Source organism: Hemibagrus wyckioides, linkage group LG06, assembly GCF_019097595.1.
Source record: "Hemibagrus wyckioides isolate EC202008001 linkage group LG06, SWU_Hwy_1.0, whole genome shotgun sequence".
NCBI classification, from domain to species: Eukaryota; Metazoa; Chordata; class Actinopteri; order Siluriformes; family Bagridae; genus Hemibagrus; species Hemibagrus wyckioides.
In genome coordinates this window covers 8,752,578-8,774,094 of record NC_080715.1, presented here as the reverse complement: position 1 = coordinate 8,774,094, position 21,517 = coordinate 8,752,578, and the positions used below count along the sequence as shown (strand labels likewise).

The window sequence follows — 21,517 nt, the reverse complement described above, 5'->3', positions numbered from 1 at the left end:
CACGGTCTGGGCTTTCGTTAGGCTCACGTGTGGCTTCTGCTTGGTTGGAATGAAAACCTGCACCCACACTGATCCTTTCTGGATAAGATTGGACAGCACTGCTTTATATCATTTTTTCCCCCTTAAACATACTACTATCACATTAACTACTATAACATTGTGCTAGTTGGTATGGTGCGTCTCTGCCACAACCACAAGCCTCTGCAAGCTCTGCGAACCCAGGAAATGTTTTTCTATGCTTTGTAAGCAATGAACTGTGCTTGTAGTAATTTTAATCATTTGTTCCCATCACTTGCAGGCTCTCAGGCTCTTGTACAACTCTGTATTTGTGGTAACAAGCAGTTACTTGGTGTGAGAACTAAGAAAGTTTTCAGACTGTAGAGTCAGCAGATGTTTCTTAAATACCACAGGGTAAAGCTTAGTTCTTTAAAAAGGAAATTGATTTTAATAAATAAATAAATTAAAAACTCAAAAAAGCAAGACTTGGCAGACATTATTTTTTACAGCAGCATGAGTGAGGCTTGGAAAATACGCAGGTTAAGAAAAGCCCTTCAGGACATCCATGTGGAGGGTGATTTAGGAGCCAAGAGTTTTCAGGATCAGCCACCAGGATGACTTCAATCAGCATGTAACTCTCAGTAGCGATAGATTAATTATGCTCTCATCCTGTGGTTGTTCTAAAAGCCTGTAACTTGTGAACATGTGGGATCTCCTGCAGGCTTAGCCATGACCGCAATGACCGCACTAGAAGAAAGAATCAGAATATAATACAGGTATGAGGACACACACTGGGATGTCAGCACTTTCACCAGTCAACAAATCAGACTGATCAGGGAGCATCTACAACGGTACTTAAAACCTATTTCCCAAAAATGCCTGACTTGTATAAAAATTGAGACCAATCGCTGTTCAGATGCTTGAGTGTATGGAATAGATTTCAAATGTATATCCCAAAAGGTATAGCTATATAAACAAAATTGAACTAATAAAGATCCAGCACCGTTTCATTAAAGCAGTCATTGCAGATTAGCTTGTTGTCATACTTCAGCTGCTTCCTGATCAGGGTTGACTAGTGTAACTATTAATATTTTCTACATCAGCTTCGAATGAGACACTGTGATGAATAGACACAACAAGGCTTTCACTGTTGAACATGTCTGACTTCTAGCTGCTGGTGCTCTTAGTAGACATGGTTTCGATGAAATACACAGGACTGTAAGCTACTTCTATGTTTATGATCGTTTTTCACAGATAGCATAGGGTGGATACAAAGTTTATACTTTGATTCTGTCATCCTTTTTCCATCTTTAAAGGGAAATAGCAACCAACCAAATTCATGCAAAAACAAATTATTTTAATGAAGGTTTCCGGGTATCATTCTGAGACATCAGAGACAGCTGGCTGATCAACGGTGCATGCTAAAACAGGAAGTAAAACCACATATTTCCTTTCCTTTTACTTTCCTTACTAGCTGCACATTAGCATTATGCAAATTATACATTCGATATATTTTATTATAAATATAAATGAAATAATCTATATATACAAAGGTATTGAGAAGTACAAAATGTATTCGAAAATAGAAATTAAATATAAGATATAAATGAAAAATTAAAAAATAAATATTCTATATGTACCAAATGTATTCAAAGTTCAAAAAAGAAAGAAAGAAAGATATTTAAAGATATTTCTTACCTTTTAAACCCAACGACTGCTGGGGTTACTGTGTAGGGTGACAAAAGCTTCCAGAGAGAGTGACATGCGCCAACAGTGTTTAGTGTTCTAGTGGATATGAAAAAGACTTCCGTCGACAAAAAGATATTAGATTGATTTTAATAAGAAAAACATGGAATGTAAGACTACTAGGTCACCTGATGTCTACAAAAGCAACCGGTCTTAGTTTGTATATAAATATTTGCATACAACAAACTGAGAAATGAGGGAAACATATTTTCTATCTTGCATTTAAAAGTTAACTCATACATCGATCAGGCATAACATTATGACCACCTGCCTTATATTTTGTTGGTCCCCCTTTTGCTGCCAAAACAGCCCTGACCCGTCGAGGCATGGACTCCACTAGATCCCTGAAAGTGTGCTGGCACCAAGATGTTAGCAGCAGATCCTTTAAGTCCTCTAAGATGTGAGGTGTGGCCTCCACCACACAAATCACAGGACTTAATGGATACTTTTGATAGATACTGACCACAGCAGACCGGGAACACCCCACAAGAGCTGCAGTTTTGGAGATGCTCTGATCCAGTGGTCTAGCCACCACAATTTGGCCCCAAATCCTTACGCTTGTCCATTTTTCCTGCTTCTAACACATCAACTTTGAGGACAAAATGTTCACTTGCTGCCTAATATATCCCACCCACTAACAGGTGCCATGATGAGGAGATCATCATCAGTCTTATTCACTTCACCTGTCAGTAGTCATAATGTTATTCCAGATCGGTGTATCTGTCGTAAATTCCCTTTGTGAACACTCACTGAATAAGACAGATTTATCTAAATCTATTAAAAGCAAGTTGTTTATATGATACAATCCTGACGAATGGAAATCCTCAAGGATAGGCTTCGATGTGTCTTAAATTCCCTTTGTGAACGCTTTGCAACAAAGTCAGATTAATCCGAGTCCATTAAAAGCAAGTCGTTTATTAAGAAAAATCATGTTAACATAGGACAAAAAGCCATGTCAGCTGATTGCTCGGAACATTCATTAACAGGTTCGACACTGAGGGAAACCACATGTGCTTTGTAATCCTGGAAAACTGCAAAAACCAGTCCCTGCGTCCTCCCAGTGTGTTGTAACAGAAAGAAAACAAAAACAAACAGCATACATATAGATTGCTGATGTTTGGTGAAGAAACGATGAACTTTTGGTTAGCTCTGAGGCTTCTTCTGTTCCTACCATGTTCTAGGATCTCAGTAATAACTTACACAAATTCTGTACATAATTACAGCAGGCTTAATGCCTGACACAGCTCACAAAAGAAAAGAAAACGGGAAAAAAATTACAGAATGCAGCCATGGAAATAAGCGTCCTCTTTACAATGCTGGCCTTTTCAATATACAGCGTATAATGGATCTGAAAAATACAAGCGACTATTCTTCCACTCAGAAACAAGCACTGAAACGAAGCCCTTTACACCTGCGATTTTTCCTGAAGTTACTCCGCTGTTTCTGCTCGTTCGATCTGATGTCCTGGGAAAAGGTGGGTGTGGATTGATAATTAGCTTCTGTATCAGTAAAGCACAGTACGTAAGTCACTTTGGAAAATGTCACCCCAATACATTCATTTTCAAGTGTGATGCATGCGAGTGGTCATGAAGCTCAAGCCGAAAACTTAAGACATGGATAAATCTGCTGTTTCGATACAAAAAACTCGCCAAATAAACACAAACTAAATGCCTGACACGATGACGTATAGATTTAGATGGGGATCATGTCAATAATATCTTTAATATGATTCACACGGCACCCTTGATAGGAATGACTGAAGAAAGAGCATGGGGATGAAATGTGTCTACAGGTAACAGGACAGATTTAAGGCTCGGGCCGAGATGGCGGATGAGGAGAGAGAGCGACCTGATGCTGTTTGAAACACAACAACAAACCAAAAGATCCGACAGCAAACCAGAAAACACTGCAACAACCTTGAAAACGTAACACAAAAGTTAATTAATCCATTAATGCTCGATGCTGATTGGCTACAGCACACAGAAACAGAGGCGGGGTCTGGTTACAGTTAAATTAGTTAACCAATATCTTTATTATTATTAATGATAATAATAATCAAAGGCATTCATGTGACGTTTGGTCAACTTGATGATTATGCGAATGCTAATGCTAAGTCCTCACCTAAAGGACGCCAGGTTGTTCAAAAGAAAGAATTTCTCTTTACTGTATCTTCATATCGTTTATTCGTCATAAATTATTACGTGAGGTGTTCTAAACGCTTAAACCCGTTGAGTTAAACCCACATCATCTTCTAAACATCTCTTGATCTGAAGCTGAGGGGGAAAAAAAATTCTCCTAAGCATGCCGTTTTTCTAGCGTATTAGCTTGGGAAAAGCTTCCATGGATCCGCTTAGCAGCAGACAGGAACGGGAAGATTCCCTTAAATCTTTAAGGTTCTGGTGTAGAAAGCACTTTGGTTTTCTGGGATGTTTTTCAGCACTAACACCACAAACTAGCTCAAAGCATGGACCACACACACCGCAATCTGTTAGCATTCAGGCTTTCTGATTCAATCCAGGATAAAGAAGTACCACAGCGACTGGGAGGATCCTGAGAGCACAGCTAGCTAACAGGAGAATATGGTAAAGCTCCATGCTTCAGACGCTCAGATCACTCAGAGTCACAGCAGTCTAAGTTTAATGCAGTTTTTGTGTTGGTTGTATATGACGAAGAGCCTAAATCCATCACACAAACGCTGGCACGTTATTAGCGTTCAGTGCTAACAGTGATAACGGCTAATAGTGATATTAGCGTTTACGTTTCACGTTAATCGCAAACGTCGAAAGCACGCATTTTCACTCAGTTCTCCGTAACAAGACACCAACGCTTGCTGTATCGAATATAAATTCTGCGTCTGGGTTTCGTCCCTGATCCTGTCGTGTTTTCTGATTTGCCGCCGCATTTTTGCTTTGTTGACACCTTTTGCATGTTAGAGCCATCAGCGTAAGCTTAGCGATGGCGATATTATATTCAGTTCGTTACAGTTTTTCCCAAATGCACACACAGGACTGTGTTATTAACCCTTTCATGTATCGTGTCATCCATAGATCGCTTTTTAAAAAAATATTTTAGGAAAACGTAAGAGAGTAAGTCTTTCGAATCAGTTGAGAGCATTATTATAAAGCTCAGTAACTTTTTAGTGCTTTAACATCTGGCGTTCTCGATCTTTACTAACTTTCTATATATTAAAAATAAAATAAAAAAATAAAAAATAAGAAGGAAATGAAGTAAAAACATGTTTTGGTGCCACTGTTGTTTTGTTTACTTCCTTGCTTTATATAATAATATATTATTTATATATTATTTTCTATGTTCAGAAAATATCATTTCTAAAGAAAAATAAAATACATATTTAAGACATATTTAAATGTTTAAAAACTTGGAATTATTACAAGAAAGAAAATGCTTTTAATTTTTTTTATATCATTTTAGTGATACTGTTTTAGCCTTTTTTTCCCCCACTTCATTTACTATTTAATAATACTAATAATTAGACAGTCTAATTAGTCTAAAGCCATGTGTGGCAATGCATGAAAGGGTTAAATGTAGTGTCTTTTCGCAGGACTGTCATATTTCTAAAACTCCTAAAAACATGAACTGCAAAGAACCTTACGCTGACCACAAGCTCCAGGCTACAACATTCACTGACACTGAAAATATATATTAGGACAGATCTGAGGGCAGCTTGGACGTTCCATGAGAGTTTTGGAGCATAGCGTTTTCATAAACCTGATGTGGTTCAAATGAACAAACTAAAGTAACACAGCCGCACAAGAACATGCTACTAAGGCTAACGTGCTAGTTAGCCACGACAGTAGCCTAGTTGCTTCAGCACCAGAAAAATAGCTGCCCCTTATTCAGAATAAGCGGATAAATACACCTGATACCTTAGACGGACGCGGTTAATAACACAGCTTGGGTCTTGTTTTGCTAGGTGTCTAGTCTAATTAGCGTTGAGGTATTTTAAAGCAGTGACACTGTGTGCAAGCAAAAGAGAAAAACTGCAATCCTGAGCATCAAAACCCACCCAACAGTAACTGCGATACATAGACCAAGATATCAGCTCAGCTCTTATCTATCGTATTGCACTTTCGGTAGTCTGTAAAAACTCTTGACGATTTCGAAGCATGTCAGTGTGCTGGAATATGATGGACTTTTATTTTTATCAGAAAGCTGAAGTGAGCACTGTGTGTTCCTCTTGGTCACAACTCCTGACAGTAGCCGCAACTCCTGACGTGGAGACTTCTCCTTTTGTGCTCCACCTGTCTGCAAACCCACTGAGAACGTCTCCGAGTGAGTGATTGGGTAAAGTGATTGAATGTGAAGATCAGCATTAAGGGCTGGGCTGCGTTGCATGGGTTATAGTCCTCATTGTTGTTGTTGTTGTTGTTGTTGTTTTCTTCCGACTTCGAAATAAACCCTACGTACACATTAATAGAAAAGTGCTCATTAAACATCAAATGGACTCAGTCAGCCAAGATATGTTGGGTATCTGAAGTCTGCAGCTTGAGGTTTCTTTTCTGATAGAGATATATGATGCTCATGTAGATGACGGGTAACAGAAAGTTTATCTCACCACAAAACATTTTAATTATTATTATCTAACATCCTCAAACTCTTTTTGGTCACACAGATGAGTTGATGTGGTTTTAAGGACACTGTGTGAATGAAAATGAATCTCATTGTTATGATTCTGAAGCCAGGAAGAGACATGGGAATAAACGACATAAAACTAATACACACAGGAGCACAAATACTCATTAAAAGAAAGGAAGGAAGCGCCATTCATGCCTGGAGGTGCCTGGATGCTTTACTATTTTCGGTAGATTTTCTAAATGTGGACCACTTTCTCTTCCATTACATGATGAGTTATTACTGTATGTCCCAGTACTTGGATTCTCTATTACTTTTACTACACACTCAAATATACTAAATATACTATATGTATACTTTTTCTTCATAAATTTACATCGTTTTAGTGCAAGTAACTGGAAGGCAGTAACAGACAAATAGTGAAACATGGCAGCTTATGTGAGAAAGAAGCAAATGTAAGAAAAAGTCATTCGACTTTTCTCTCGTTGCCGGGTTCGAGTCTCAGGTAGGGAGCTAACTCTCTGGAGAGTTAACTCTCTATCCCAAGCCCGGATAAAGGGGGTAGAGTTGTATCAGGGAAGAGCATCTGGAGTGAAACCTCTGCCAAAGTCCAAATATGGGAACCAGATGTTCCTCTGGGTCAACTGACTTTTCAGTGCAGATTTACAAAACATGGCATACAAACTTAAATATTTTATTTTGTTTGTATGTAGGGATAAATATTCAGGATAAATAAAGTCTTTAGCATCTGTTTACCAGAGAGAGCTGATTGAGACGCACCCTGTAACGCTATTGGGTGATCGGAACTAAAATATCAAGTGCAGATGAGTATCGTTCAACCCCTTGTGGACCCTGCTTCCAAAAATATGAAGGTACTGTAGAGACGCTGTAGTAGTAATATGAGATTATATAGACAATCACTATGATGCAATAACATAGGCATGGTTTTGGGTGAGATAGACTTCCATTATTTCTACCTACATTGGCACCATGATTGATTCTATTTAACCTGAAAGGACATTTGTATATATTTGTAATATTCCTTGAACCTGATATTTGAAATGATATGCAGTCACTCAGATATGAAATGGGGAGACACTATTTTGTATCAGAGGCATTGTAACTGTCTTCCTCAGAGGAAAACACACACACACACACACACGCTGCATAGTTCCATCATGTTCATTCATCATGAAGATGTGCAGAAGGGGAAACCGTCTCGATTCCTGTCTCACTTTCTTTCCTGGTTTCACATGTTGTAGGCCACGTAAATGGGGTCGAGTTGATCGGCGAGGAAGCCATCACGCAGGTGCATGCGCTGCTTCTCCCCGCGAGAGTTGATGGGAATGACGCCAGGGTCCACCACCACCACCACACCCACGATCAGGTAGTGCTCCTCCAGAACCACGTTGGTGACGAGGGGAACGAGATCCAGAGCCTCCTGCTCCAAGCCTTCCAGCTCCACCACCACCACCAGCAGGTTAGTCCACGTAAACACGGCACTGCAGACGACAAACACACAGCGACGACTTTGAGAAGATCACATACAGAACAGGAAGGAAGTGAGTAATAAAAGTAATAAATATCGGCACATGACTCAGCTCTCGAGTTCTTTTAATTATTTGTGAGATTTTGGTTTTAGTTGCACAGAATGCTGTCGTTTCTCCAGATACCCAACTCGATTTTATGTGGAATACTAATTTTCTTTTTTTTTTATAATGTCTTTAATCAGATATTTATAATGTCTTTAATCAGATGATTATACTTTACTATTTACAGGACCAAATGAATAATCTGATCACTGCTGCAATCTGATAATAGTCCAGTTATTAGTACGCATACACAGTAAACACATACAGTGGACCACTTCTGACCAGATGTTATTTTGGATGGTGGACTATATTCTGTCAGTTAATAACCTCAGCTGGAGAGAAGAGAAGAGAGAGAGAGAGAGAGAGAGAGAGTCAGAAAGAGATAGATAGATAGATAGATAGATAGATAGATAGATAGATAGATAGATAGATAGATAGAGTCAGAAAAAGATAGATAGGGAAAGAAAGAGTCAGAGAGAGAGAAAGAGAGAGAAAGAGTCGGAAAAAGATAAATAGAGAAAGAGTTAGATAGAGAGCGAGAGACAGATAAATAGATAGAGAGCGAGAGAGAGCACTTTTTCTCACCACTCAGCGATGCTCTTGTGTGATCTGATGACAGAGGTTTCAATATCAATGGGGTGATAGCGCATCCCTCTGAGCTCCAGCGTCTCATCCAGAGATCCTACTACGTACAGGGCATCGTGCCGTTCTACGCACACACACACACACACACACACACACACACACACACACACACACACAATTTGGGGATGTGCATTGAGATTAACAACATCTGATCTTTAATGAATAATAAACAGTGAGATTAATATTATTTTATCCAGGTTTCCTCAAAAGGTCAAAACAGTATGAGAGAGAGAGAGTGTAAAAGAGAGTATGAGAGAGAAATTGAGAGAGAGAGAGAGAGAGAGAGAGAGTAAAAGAGAGTATGAGAGAGAAATTGAGAGAGAGAGAGAGAGAGAGAATAAAAGAGAGTATGAGAGAGATTGTGAGAGAGAGAGAGAGAGAGAGAGAGAGAGAGTAAGTAAAGCTTGTAATTATAACTCTATTCCTTATGCAGTTTGTTTACCTCCGCTGGCATCAGTGAGTTCAGTCCTGCGCAGGAAGCCCAGGTATCCCGTTCGCGCCCATACGGTTTGTGTGTCACCGAAACTCAGCTTAGTGCAGAAGTGATCAGCGTGCAGCGCCTCCTCACCGTACACCGTGTAATATCCTGTGGCATTGTGGGGGCTGCTAACCCAGATCTGTTTAACGACCATGAATCACACACTTTTAGCTCAAATGTTTACAGTGGATTTTGACCTTTCATTGTTCTTAGACAAACACAAAGCACTGTTCTTGGTTGAGCTAATAAATGTATATAGTGGAACCTCGGCACTTGAATGTCCTCCATTTTTGCCTTAAGAGTTGAAATTTTGCAAGAAATTCGCATCGGCATACGAAGCATTTCCGGCATACAAACGAACGGAACCGAAAGGCGGCTAAGTTGCGCACACGTTCAGGAGAAGCTCAAAACTTGTTAGCGTCAGTGGAAAGCCAAGCGAAGCCAACTGAAACGAGTTTACAAATTCTATTCATTTTTTTTTTCAGTCAGTGAAAGCTGTTAGGAAAGAGTTAACCCACGATACCAATGTTGCCTTCAGCATGCGTTCAAAAGCTAGGTGATTTTTCGGGCGTTTTTTTGTTGACAGATTGGTAGCATGGGTGGTCTGTTCTATTTTTAGCCCAAGCTTGGTGGCACGACTTCCTGTGAGGAGCCTTGACATGGAATGCTTGGCTTGGGTCAGTTCTTTGTAAGCAGCCTTACAGTTTATATACACTTCATATTGGTCATATTTTTTGGGGGCTGGAACAGATCATCTGAATTTACATTATTTCTTATGGGAAAATTCGTTTTACAATACGAATGTTCGCCTTAAGACCTCGCCTCCAGAGCAGATTAAATTTGTACGCTGAGGTTCCATTGTAATTGTACAGTAATGAGAAGAATTTCACCTCTCCCAGATGAGAGTCTCCGAGCGGTCCTTTGGTCTCTGTGTGAGCTATGATTACTTTAACACCAGGAAGGATCTGTAGGAGAAAAAAACACAAACACATGTGGTCAAACACTTTTTCAAAACATGCAGGCAGGAAGTGTGTGGGAATAAAACTTAAATAATAAAAAGCTCTTTACAAAGACAGAGAGAAAACGTGTGTGTGTGTGTGTGTGTTTTCTTGTTTCCTCACCTTCCCTGACTCCATCAGAGGCAGACTGTGTGGAGAGCCTCTTTCAACTAACCGCACTCTGAAACAGACGAAAAATAAATTAAAATAAAATAAAATACACACATTCAAAATGTTGCACGATGCAAGCAAAGATTTTATAGAATGACAAAATGGCGACAAAACAATATGATAATGTGCTGTGGGTGTGGTTGCTAACAGACAGAGGAGAACGAAGAAAGATTAGGACATTCAGAAGACAAAACAAGGGCTTTATTCATTGTTTAATAGTTTTACTATGCCGGAAGCATAAACTCAGCACTTCATATCTAAAGAATGTTATGGATTTCAGACACAATTAACAAAATAAAAGTTGTAATGTGCAAAAAGATCACCCACATCGACAACCCACAGAGTCTCAAATGCCAAACATTCCAAATGTTAGACATCATATATCATAAAATCTCTTCATTAAGCCACATGATCTATCCAAAACCATTCATTAGCCCACATTATCCATCAAACACCATCATTAACACACATTATCCATCAAACACCATGAGACTCCTTTATTAACCCACATTATCCATCAAACACCATCATTAACCTGCATTATAACCAACATTATCCATCAAACACCATCATTAACCTGCATTATAACCAACATTATCCATCAAACACCATCATTAACCCACATTATCCATCAAACACCATGAGACTCCTTTATTAACCCACATTATCCATCAAACACCATCATTAACCCGCATTATAACCCACATTATCCATCAAACACCATCCTTAACCCACATTATCCATCAAACACCATCATTAACACACATTATCCATCAAACACCATGAGACTCCTTTATTAACCCACATTATCCATCAAACACCATCATTAACCCACATTATCCATCAAACACCATGAGACTCCTTTATTAACCCACATTATCCATCAAACACCATCATTAACCCACATTATCCATCAAACACCATGAGACTCCTTTATTAACCCACATTATCCATCAAACACCATCATTAACCCGCATTATAACCCACATTATCCATCAAACACCATCCTTAACCCACATTATCCATCAAACACCATCATTAACACACATTATCCATCAAACACCATGAGACTCCTTTATTAACCCACATTATCCATCAAACACCATCATTAACCCACATTATCCATCAAACACCATCACTAACCCGCATTATAACCCACATTATCCATCAAACACCATCATTAACCCACATTATCCATCAAACACCATGAGACTCCTTTATTAACCCACATTATCCATCAAACACCATCATTAACACACATTATCCATCAAACACCATGAGACTCCTTTATTAACCCACATTATCCATCAAACACCATCATTAACCCACATTATCCATCAAACACCATGAGACTCCTTTATTAACCCACATTATCCATCAAACACCATCATTAACCCACATTATCCATCAAACACCATCACTAACCCGCATTATAACCCACATTATCCATCAAACACCATCATTAACCCACATTATCCATCAAACACCATGAGACTCCTTTATTAACCCACATTATCCATCAAACACCATCATTAACACACATTATCCATCAAACACCATGAGACTCCTTTATTAACCCACATTATCCATCAAACACCATCATTAACCCACATTATCCATCAAACACCATGAGACTCCTTTATTAACCCACATTATCCATCAAACACCATCACTAACCCGCATTATAACCCACATTATCCATCAAACACCATCATTAACCCACATTATCCATCAAACACCATGAGACTCCTTTATTAACCCACATTATCCATCAAACACCATCATTAACACACATTATCCATCAAACACCATGAGACTCCTTTATTAACCCACATTATCCATCAAACACCATCATTAACCCACATTATCCATCAAACACCATGAGACTCCTTTATTAACCCACATTATCCATCAAACACCATGAGACTCCTTTATTAACCCACATTATCCATCAAACACCATCATTAACCCACATTATCCATCAAACACCATGAGACTCCTTTATTAACCCACATTATCCATCAAACACCATCATTAACCCACATTATCCATCAAACACCATGAGACTCCTTTATTAACCCACATTATCCATCAAACACCATCATTAACCCGCACTATAACCCAGATTATCCATCAAACACCATGAGACTCCTTTATTAACCCACATTATCCATCAAACACCATCATTAACCTGCATTATAACCCACATTATCCATCAAACACCATCACTAACCCGCATTATAACCAACATTATCCATCAAACACCATCATTAACCCACATTATCCATCAAACACCATCATTAACCTGCATTATAACCCACATTATCCATCAAACACCATGAGACTCCTGTATTAACCCACATTATCCATCAAACACCATGAGACTCCTTTATTAACCCACATTATCCATCAAACACCATCATTAACCTGCATTATAACCCACATTATCCATCAAACACCATCACTAACCCGCATTATAACCAACATTATCCATCAAACACCATCATTAACCCACATTATCCATCAAACACCATCATTAACCTGCATTATAACCCACATTATCCATCAAACACCATCACTAACCCGCATTATAACCCACATTATCCATCAAACACCATCATTAACCCACATTATCCATCAAACACCATCATTAACCTGCATTATAACCCACATTATCCATCAAACACCATCACTAACCCGCATTATAACCAACATTATCCATCAAACACCATCATTAACCCACATTATCCATCAAACACCATCATTAACCTGCATTATAACCCACATTATCCATCAAACACCATGAGACTCCTGTATTAACCCACATTATCCATCAAACACCATCATTAACACACATTATCCATCAAACACCATGAGACTCCTTTATTAACCCACATTATCCATCAAACACCATGAGACTCCTTTATTAACCCACATTATCCATCAAACACCATCATTAACCCGCACTATAACCCAGATTATCCATCAAACACCATGAGACTCCTTTATTAACCCACATTATCCATCATTAACCTGCATTATAACCCACATTATCCATCAAACACCATCACTAACCCGCATTATAACCCACATTATCCATCAAACACCATCATTAACCCACATTATCCATCAAACACCATCATTAACCCGCACTATAACCCAGATTATCCATCAAACACCATGAGACTCCTTTATTAACCCACATTATCCATCAAACACCATCATTAACCTGCATTATAACCCACATTATCCATCAAACACCATCCTTAACCCACATTATCCATCAAACACCATGAGACTCCTTTATTAACCCACATTATCCATCAAACACCATCATTAACCCACATTATCCATCAAACACCATGAGACTCCTTTATTAACCCACATTATCCATCAAACACCATCATTAACCCACATTATCCATCAAACACCATGAGACTCCTTTATTAACCCACATTATCCATCAAACACCATCATTAACCCGCACTATAACCCAGATTATCCATCAAACACCATGAGACTCCTTTATTAACCCACATTATCCATCAAACACCATCATTAACCTGCATTATAACCCACATTATCCATCAAACACCATCACTAACCCGCATTATAACCAACATTATCCATCAAACACCATCATTAACCCACATTATCCATCAAACACCATCATTAACCTGCATTATAACCCACATTATCCATCAAACACCATGAGACTCCTGTATTAACCCACATTATCCATCAAACACCATGAGACTCCTTTATTAACCCACATTATCCATCAAACACCATCATTAACCTGCATTATAACCCACATTATCCATCAAACACCATCACTAACCCGCATTATAACCAACATTATCCATCAAACACCATCATTAACCCACATTATCCATCAAACACCATCATTAACCTGCATTATAACCCACATTATCCATCAAACACCATCACTAACCCGCATTATAACCCACATTATCCATCAAACACCATTAACCCACATTATCCATCAAACACCATCATTAACCTGCATTATAACCCACATTATCCATCAAACACCATCACTAACCCGCATTATAACCAACATTATCCATCAAACACCATCATTAACCCACATTATCCATCAAACACCATCATTAACCTGCATTATAACCCACATTATCCATCAAACACCATGAGACTCCTGTATTAACCCACATTATCCATCAAACACCATCATTAACACACATTATCCATCAAACACCATGAGACTCCTTTATTAACCCACATTATCCATCAAACACCATGAGACTCCTTTATTAACCCACATTATCCATCAAACACCATCATTAACCCGCACTATAACCCAGATTATCCATCAAACACCATGAGACTCCTTTATTAACCCACATTATCCATCAAACACCATCATTAACCTGCATTATAACCCACATTATCCATCAAACACCATCCTTAACCCACATTATCCATCAAACACCATCATTAACACACATTATCCATCAAACACCATGAGACTCCTTTATTAACCCACATTATCCATCAAACACCATCATTAACCTGCATTATAACCCACATTATCCATCAAACACCATCACTAACCCGCATTATAACCCACATTATCCATCAAACACCATCATTAACCCACATTATCCATCAAACACCATGAGACTCCTTTATTAACCCACATTATCCATCAAACACCATCATTAACCCACATTATCCATCAAACACCATGAGACTCCTTTATTAACCCACATTATCCATCAAACACCATCATTAACCCACATTATCCATCAAACACCATGAGACTCCTTTATTAACCCACATTATCCATCAAACACCATGAGACTCCTTTATTAACCCACATTATCCATCAAACACCATCATTAACCCACATTATCCATCAAACACCATGAGACTCCTTTATTAACCCACATTATCCATCAAACACCATCATTAACCCACATTATCCATCAAACACCATGAGACTCCTTTATTAACCCACATTATCCATCAAACACCATGAGACTCCTTTATTAACCCACATTATCCATCAAACACCATCATTAACCCACATTATCCATCAAACACCATGAGACTCCTTTATTAACCCACATTATCCATCAAACACCATCATTAACCCACATTATCCATCAAACACCATGAGACTCCTTTATTAACCCACATTATCCATCAAACACCATCATTAACCCACATTATCCATCAAACACCATGAGACTCCTTTATTAACCCACATTATCCATCAAACACCATCATTAACCCACATTATCCATCAAACACCATGAGACTCCTTTATTAACCCACATTATCCATCAAACACCATGAGACTCCTTTATTAACCCACATTATCCATCAAACACCATCATTAACCCACATTATCCATCAAACACCATGAGACTCCTTTATTAACCCACATTATCCATCAAACACCATCATTAACCCACATTATCCATCAAACACCATCACTAACCCGCATTATAACCCACATTATCCATCAAACACCATCATTAACCCACATTATCCATCAAACACCATGAGACTCCTTTATTAACCCACATTATCCATCAAACACCATCATTAACACACATTATCCATCAAACACCATGAGACTCCTTTATTAACCCACATTATCCATCAAACACCATCATTAACCCACATTATCCATCAAACACCATGAGACTCCTTTATTAACCCACATTATCCATCAAACACCATCACTAACCCGCATTATAACCCACATTATCCATCAAACACCATCATTAACCCACATTATCCATCAAACACCATGAGACTCCTTTATTAACCCACATTATCCATCAAACACCATCATTAACACACATTATCCATCAAACACCATGAGACTCCTTTATTAACCCACATTATCCATCAAACACCATCATTAACCCACATTATCCATCAAACACCATGAGACTCCTTTATTAACCCACATTATCCATCAAACACCATCATTAACCCGCACTATAACCCAGATTATCCATCAAACACCATGAGACTCCTTTATTAACCCACATTATCCATCAAACACCATCATTAACCTGCATTATAACCCACATTATCCATCAAACACCATCACTAACCCGCATTATAACCAACATTATCCATCAAACACCATCATTAACCCACATTATCCATCAAACACCATCATTAACCTGCATTATAACCCACATTATCCATCAAACACCATCACTAACCCGCATTATAACCCACATTATCCATCAAACACCATCATTAACCCACATTATCCATCAAACACCATCATTAACCTGCATTATAACCCACATTATCCATCAAACACCATCACTAACCCGCATTATAACCAACATTATCCATCAAACACCATCATTAACCCACATTATCCATCAAACACCATCATTAACCTGCATTATAACCCACATTATCCATCAAACACCATGAGACTCCTGTATTAACCCACATTATCCATCAAACACCATCATTAACACACATTATCCATCAAACACCATGAGACTCCTTTATTAACCCACATTATCCATCAAACACCATGAGACTCCTTTATTAACCCACATTATCCATCAAACACCATCATTAACCCGCACTATAACCCAGATTATCCATCAAACACCATGAGACTCCTTTATTAACCCACATTATCCATCAAACACCATCATTAACCTGCATTATAACCCACATTATCCATCAAACACCATCACTAACCCGCATTATAACCCACATTATCCATCAAACACCATCATTAACCCACATTATCCATCAAACACCATCATTAACCCGCACTATAACCCAGATTATCCATCAAACACCATGAGACTCCTTTATTAACCCACATTATCCATCAAACACCATCATTAACCTGCATTATAACCCACATTATCCATCAAACACCATCACTAACCCGCATTATAACCCACATTATCCATCAAACACCATCATTAACCTGCATTATAACCCACATTATCCATCAAACACCATCATTAACCCACATTATCCATCAAACACCATCATTAACCTGCATTATAACCCACATTATCCATCAAACACCATCACTAACCCGCATTATAACCAACATTATCCATCAAACACCATCATTAACCCACATTATCCATCAAACACCATCATTAACCTGCATTATAACCCACATTATCCATCAAACACCATGAGACTCCTGTATTAACCCACATTATCCATCAAACACCATCATTAACACACATTATCCATCAAACACCATGAGACTCCTTTATTAACCCACATTATCCATCAAACACCATGAGACTCCTTTATTAACCCACATTATCCATCAAACACCATCATTAACCCGCACTATAACCCAGATTATCCATCAAACACCATGAGACTCCTTTATTAACCCACATTATCCATCAAACACCATCATTAACCTGCATTATAACCCACATTATCCATCAAACACCATCACTAACCCGCATTATAACCCACATTATCCATCAAACACCATCATTAACCCACATTATCCATCAAACACCATCATTAACCTGCATTATAACCCACATTATCCATCAAACACCATGAGACTCCTTTATTAACCCACATTATCCATCAAACACCATCATTAACCCGCACTATAACCCAGATTATCCATCAAACACCATGAGACTCCTTTATTAACCCACATTATCCATCAAACACCATCATTAACCTGCATTATAACCCACATTATCCATCAAACACCATCACTAACCCGCATTATAACCCACATTATCCATCAAACACCATCATTAACCCACATTATCCATCAAACACCATCATTAACCTGCATTATAACCCACATTATCCATCAAACACCATGAGACTCCTGTATTAACCCACATTATCCATCAAATACCTCATTAACACACATTATCCATCAAACACCATCACTAACCCGCATTATAACCCACATTATCCATCAAACACCATCATTAACCCACATTATCCATCAAACACCATGAGACTCCTTTATTAACCCACATTATCCATCAAACACCATCATTAACCCACATTATCCATCAAACACCATGAGACTCCTTTATTAACCCACATTATCCATCAAACACCATCATTAACCCACATTATCCATCAAACACCATGAGACTCCTTTATTAACCCACATTATCCATCAAACACCATGAGACTCCTTTATTAACCCACATTATCCATCAAACACCATCATTAACCCACATTATCCATCAAACACCATGAGACTCCTTTATTAACCCACATTATCCATCAAACACCATCATTAACCCACATTATCCATCAAACACCATGAGACTCCTTTATTAACCCACATTATCCATCAAACACCATGAGACTCCTTTATTAACCCACATTATCCATCAAACACCATCATTAACCCACATTATCCATCAAACACCATGAGACTCCTTTATTAACCCACATTATCCATCAAACACCATCATTAACCCACATTATCCATCAAACACCATGAGACTCCTTTATTAACCCACATTATCCATCAAACACCATCATTAACCCACATTATCCATCAAACACCATGAGACTCCTTTATTAACCCACATTATCCATCAAACACCATGAGACTCCTTTATTAACCCACATTATCCATCAAACACCATCATTAACCCACATTATCCATCAAACACCATGAGACTCCTTTATTAACCCACATTATCCATCAAACACCATCATTAACCCACATTATCCATCAAACACCATCACTAACCCGCATTATAACCCACATTATCCATCAAACACCATCATTAACCCACATTATCCATCAAACACCATGAGACTCCTTTATTAACCCACATTATCCATCAAACACCATCATTAACACACATTATCCATCAAACACCATGAGACTCCTTTATTAACCCACATTATCCATCAAACACCATCATTAACCCACATTATCCATCAAACACCATGAGACTCCTTTATTAACCCACATTATCCATCAAACACCATCACTAACCCGCATTATAACCCACATTATCCATCAAACACCATCATTAACCCACATTATCCATCAAACACCATGAGACTCCTTTATTAACCCACATTATCCATCAAACACCATCATTAACACACATTATCCATCAAACACCATGAGACTCCTTTATTAACCCACATTATCCATCAAACACCATCATTAACCCACATTATCCATCAAACACCATGAGACTCCTTTATTAACCCACATTATCCATCAAACACCATCATTAACCCGCACTATAACCCAGATTATCCATCAAACACCATGAGACTCCTTTATTAACCCACATTATCCATCAAACACCATCATTAACCTGCATTATAACCCACATTATCCATCAAACACCATCACTAACCCGCATTATAACCAACATTATCCATCAAACACCATCATTAACCCACATTATCCATCAAACACCATCATTAACCTGCATTATAACCCACATTATCCATCAAACACCATCACTAACCCGCATTATAACCCACATTATCCATCAAACACCATCATTAACCCACATTATCCATCAAACACCATCATTAACCTGCATTATAACCCACATTATCCATCAAACACCATCACTAACCCGCATTATAACCAACATTATCCATCAAACACCATCATTAACCCACATTATCCATCAAACACCATCATTAACCTGCATTATAACCCACATTATCCATCAAACACCATGAGACTCCTGTATTAACCCACATTATCCATCAAACACCATCATTAACACACATTATCCATCAAACACCATGAGACTCCTTTATTAACCCACATTATCCATCAAACACCATGAGACTCCTTTATTAACCCACATTATCCATCAAACACCATCATTAACCCGCACTATAACCCAGATTATCCATCAAACACCATGAGACTCCTTTATTAACCCACATTATCCATCAAACACCATCATTAACCTGCATTATAACCCACATTATCCATCAAACACCATCACTAACCCGCATTATAACCCACATTATCCATCAAACACCATCATTAACCCACATTATCCATCAAACACCATCATTAACCCGCACTATAACCCAGATTATCCATCAAACACCATGAGACTCCTTTATTAACCCACATTATCCATCAAACACCATCATTAACCTGCATTATAACCCACATTATCCATCAAACACCATCACTAACCCGCATTATAACCCACATTATCCATCAAACACCATCATTAACCCACATTATCCATCAAACACCATCATTAACCTGCATTATAACCCACATTATCCATCAAACACCATCACTAACCCGCATTATAACCAACATTATCCATCAAACACCATCATTAACCCACATTATCCATCAAACACCATCATTAACCTGCATTATAACCCACATTATCCATCAAACACCATGAGACTCCTGTATTAACCCACATTATCCATCAAACACCATCATTAACACACATTATCCATCAAACACCATGAGACTCCTTTATTAACCCACATTATCCATCAAACACCATGAGACTCCTTTATTAACCCACATTATCCATCAAACACCATCATTAACCCGCACTATAACCCAGATTATCCATCAAACACCATGAGACTCCTTTATTAACCCACATTATCCATCAAACACCATCATTAACCTGCATTATAACCCACATTATCCATCAAACACCATCACTAACCCGCATTATAACCCACATTATCCATCAAACACCATCATTAACCCACATTATCCATCAAACACCATCATTAACCTGCATTATAACCCACATTATCCATCAAACACCATGAGACTCCTTTATTAACCCACATTATCCATCAAACACCATCATTAACCCGCACTATAACCCAGATTATCCATCAAACACCATGAGACTCCTTTATTAACCCACATTATCCATCAAACACCATCATTAACCTGCATTATAACCCACATTATCCATCAAACACCATCACTAACCCGCATTATAACCCACATTATCCATCAAACACCATCATTAACCCACATTATCCATCAAACACCATCATTAACCTGCATTATAACCCACATTATCCATCAAACACCATGAGACTCCTGTATTAACCCACATTATCCATCAAATACCTCATTAACACACATTATCCATCAAACACCATCACTAACCCGCATTATAACCCACATTATCCATCAAACACCATCATTAACCTGAATTATAACCCACATTATCCATCAAACACCATCACTAACCCGCATTATAACCCACATTATCCATCAAACACCATCATTAACCCACATTATCCAT

General features: G+C 38.3%; 1 protein-coding gene across 6 annotated transcripts in view; it reads right to left on the bottom strand.

Annotated features, from left to right (window-relative positions):
• Positions 1-2,638: 2,638 nt before the first annotated feature.
• The window catches only part of dip2a (disco-interacting protein 2 homolog A), a 143,296-nt gene continuing 124,417 nt past the window's right edge, over positions 2,639-21,517 (bottom strand). For 4 of the 6 annotated variants that reach the window (XM_058391403.1, XM_058391406.1, XM_058391405.1 and 1 more), the window contains 5 exons: positions 10,173-10,230; positions 9,942-10,016; positions 9,016-9,190; positions 8,514-8,637; positions 2,639-7,838 (listed from right to left, as the gene is read on the bottom strand). In XM_058391403.1, the coding sequence (XP_058247386.1) occupies positions 7,586-7,838; positions 8,514-8,637; positions 9,016-9,190; positions 9,942-10,016; positions 10,173-10,230 (685 nt within the window). In that variant the 3' untranslated portion in view covers positions 2,639-7,585. Of the gene's footprint in view, positions 7,839-8,513; positions 8,638-9,015; positions 9,191-9,941; positions 10,017-10,172; positions 10,231-21,517 lie in introns of those variants that run through there. The other 2 variants (XM_058391404.1, XR_009204700.1) reach the window with 2 other exon arrangements.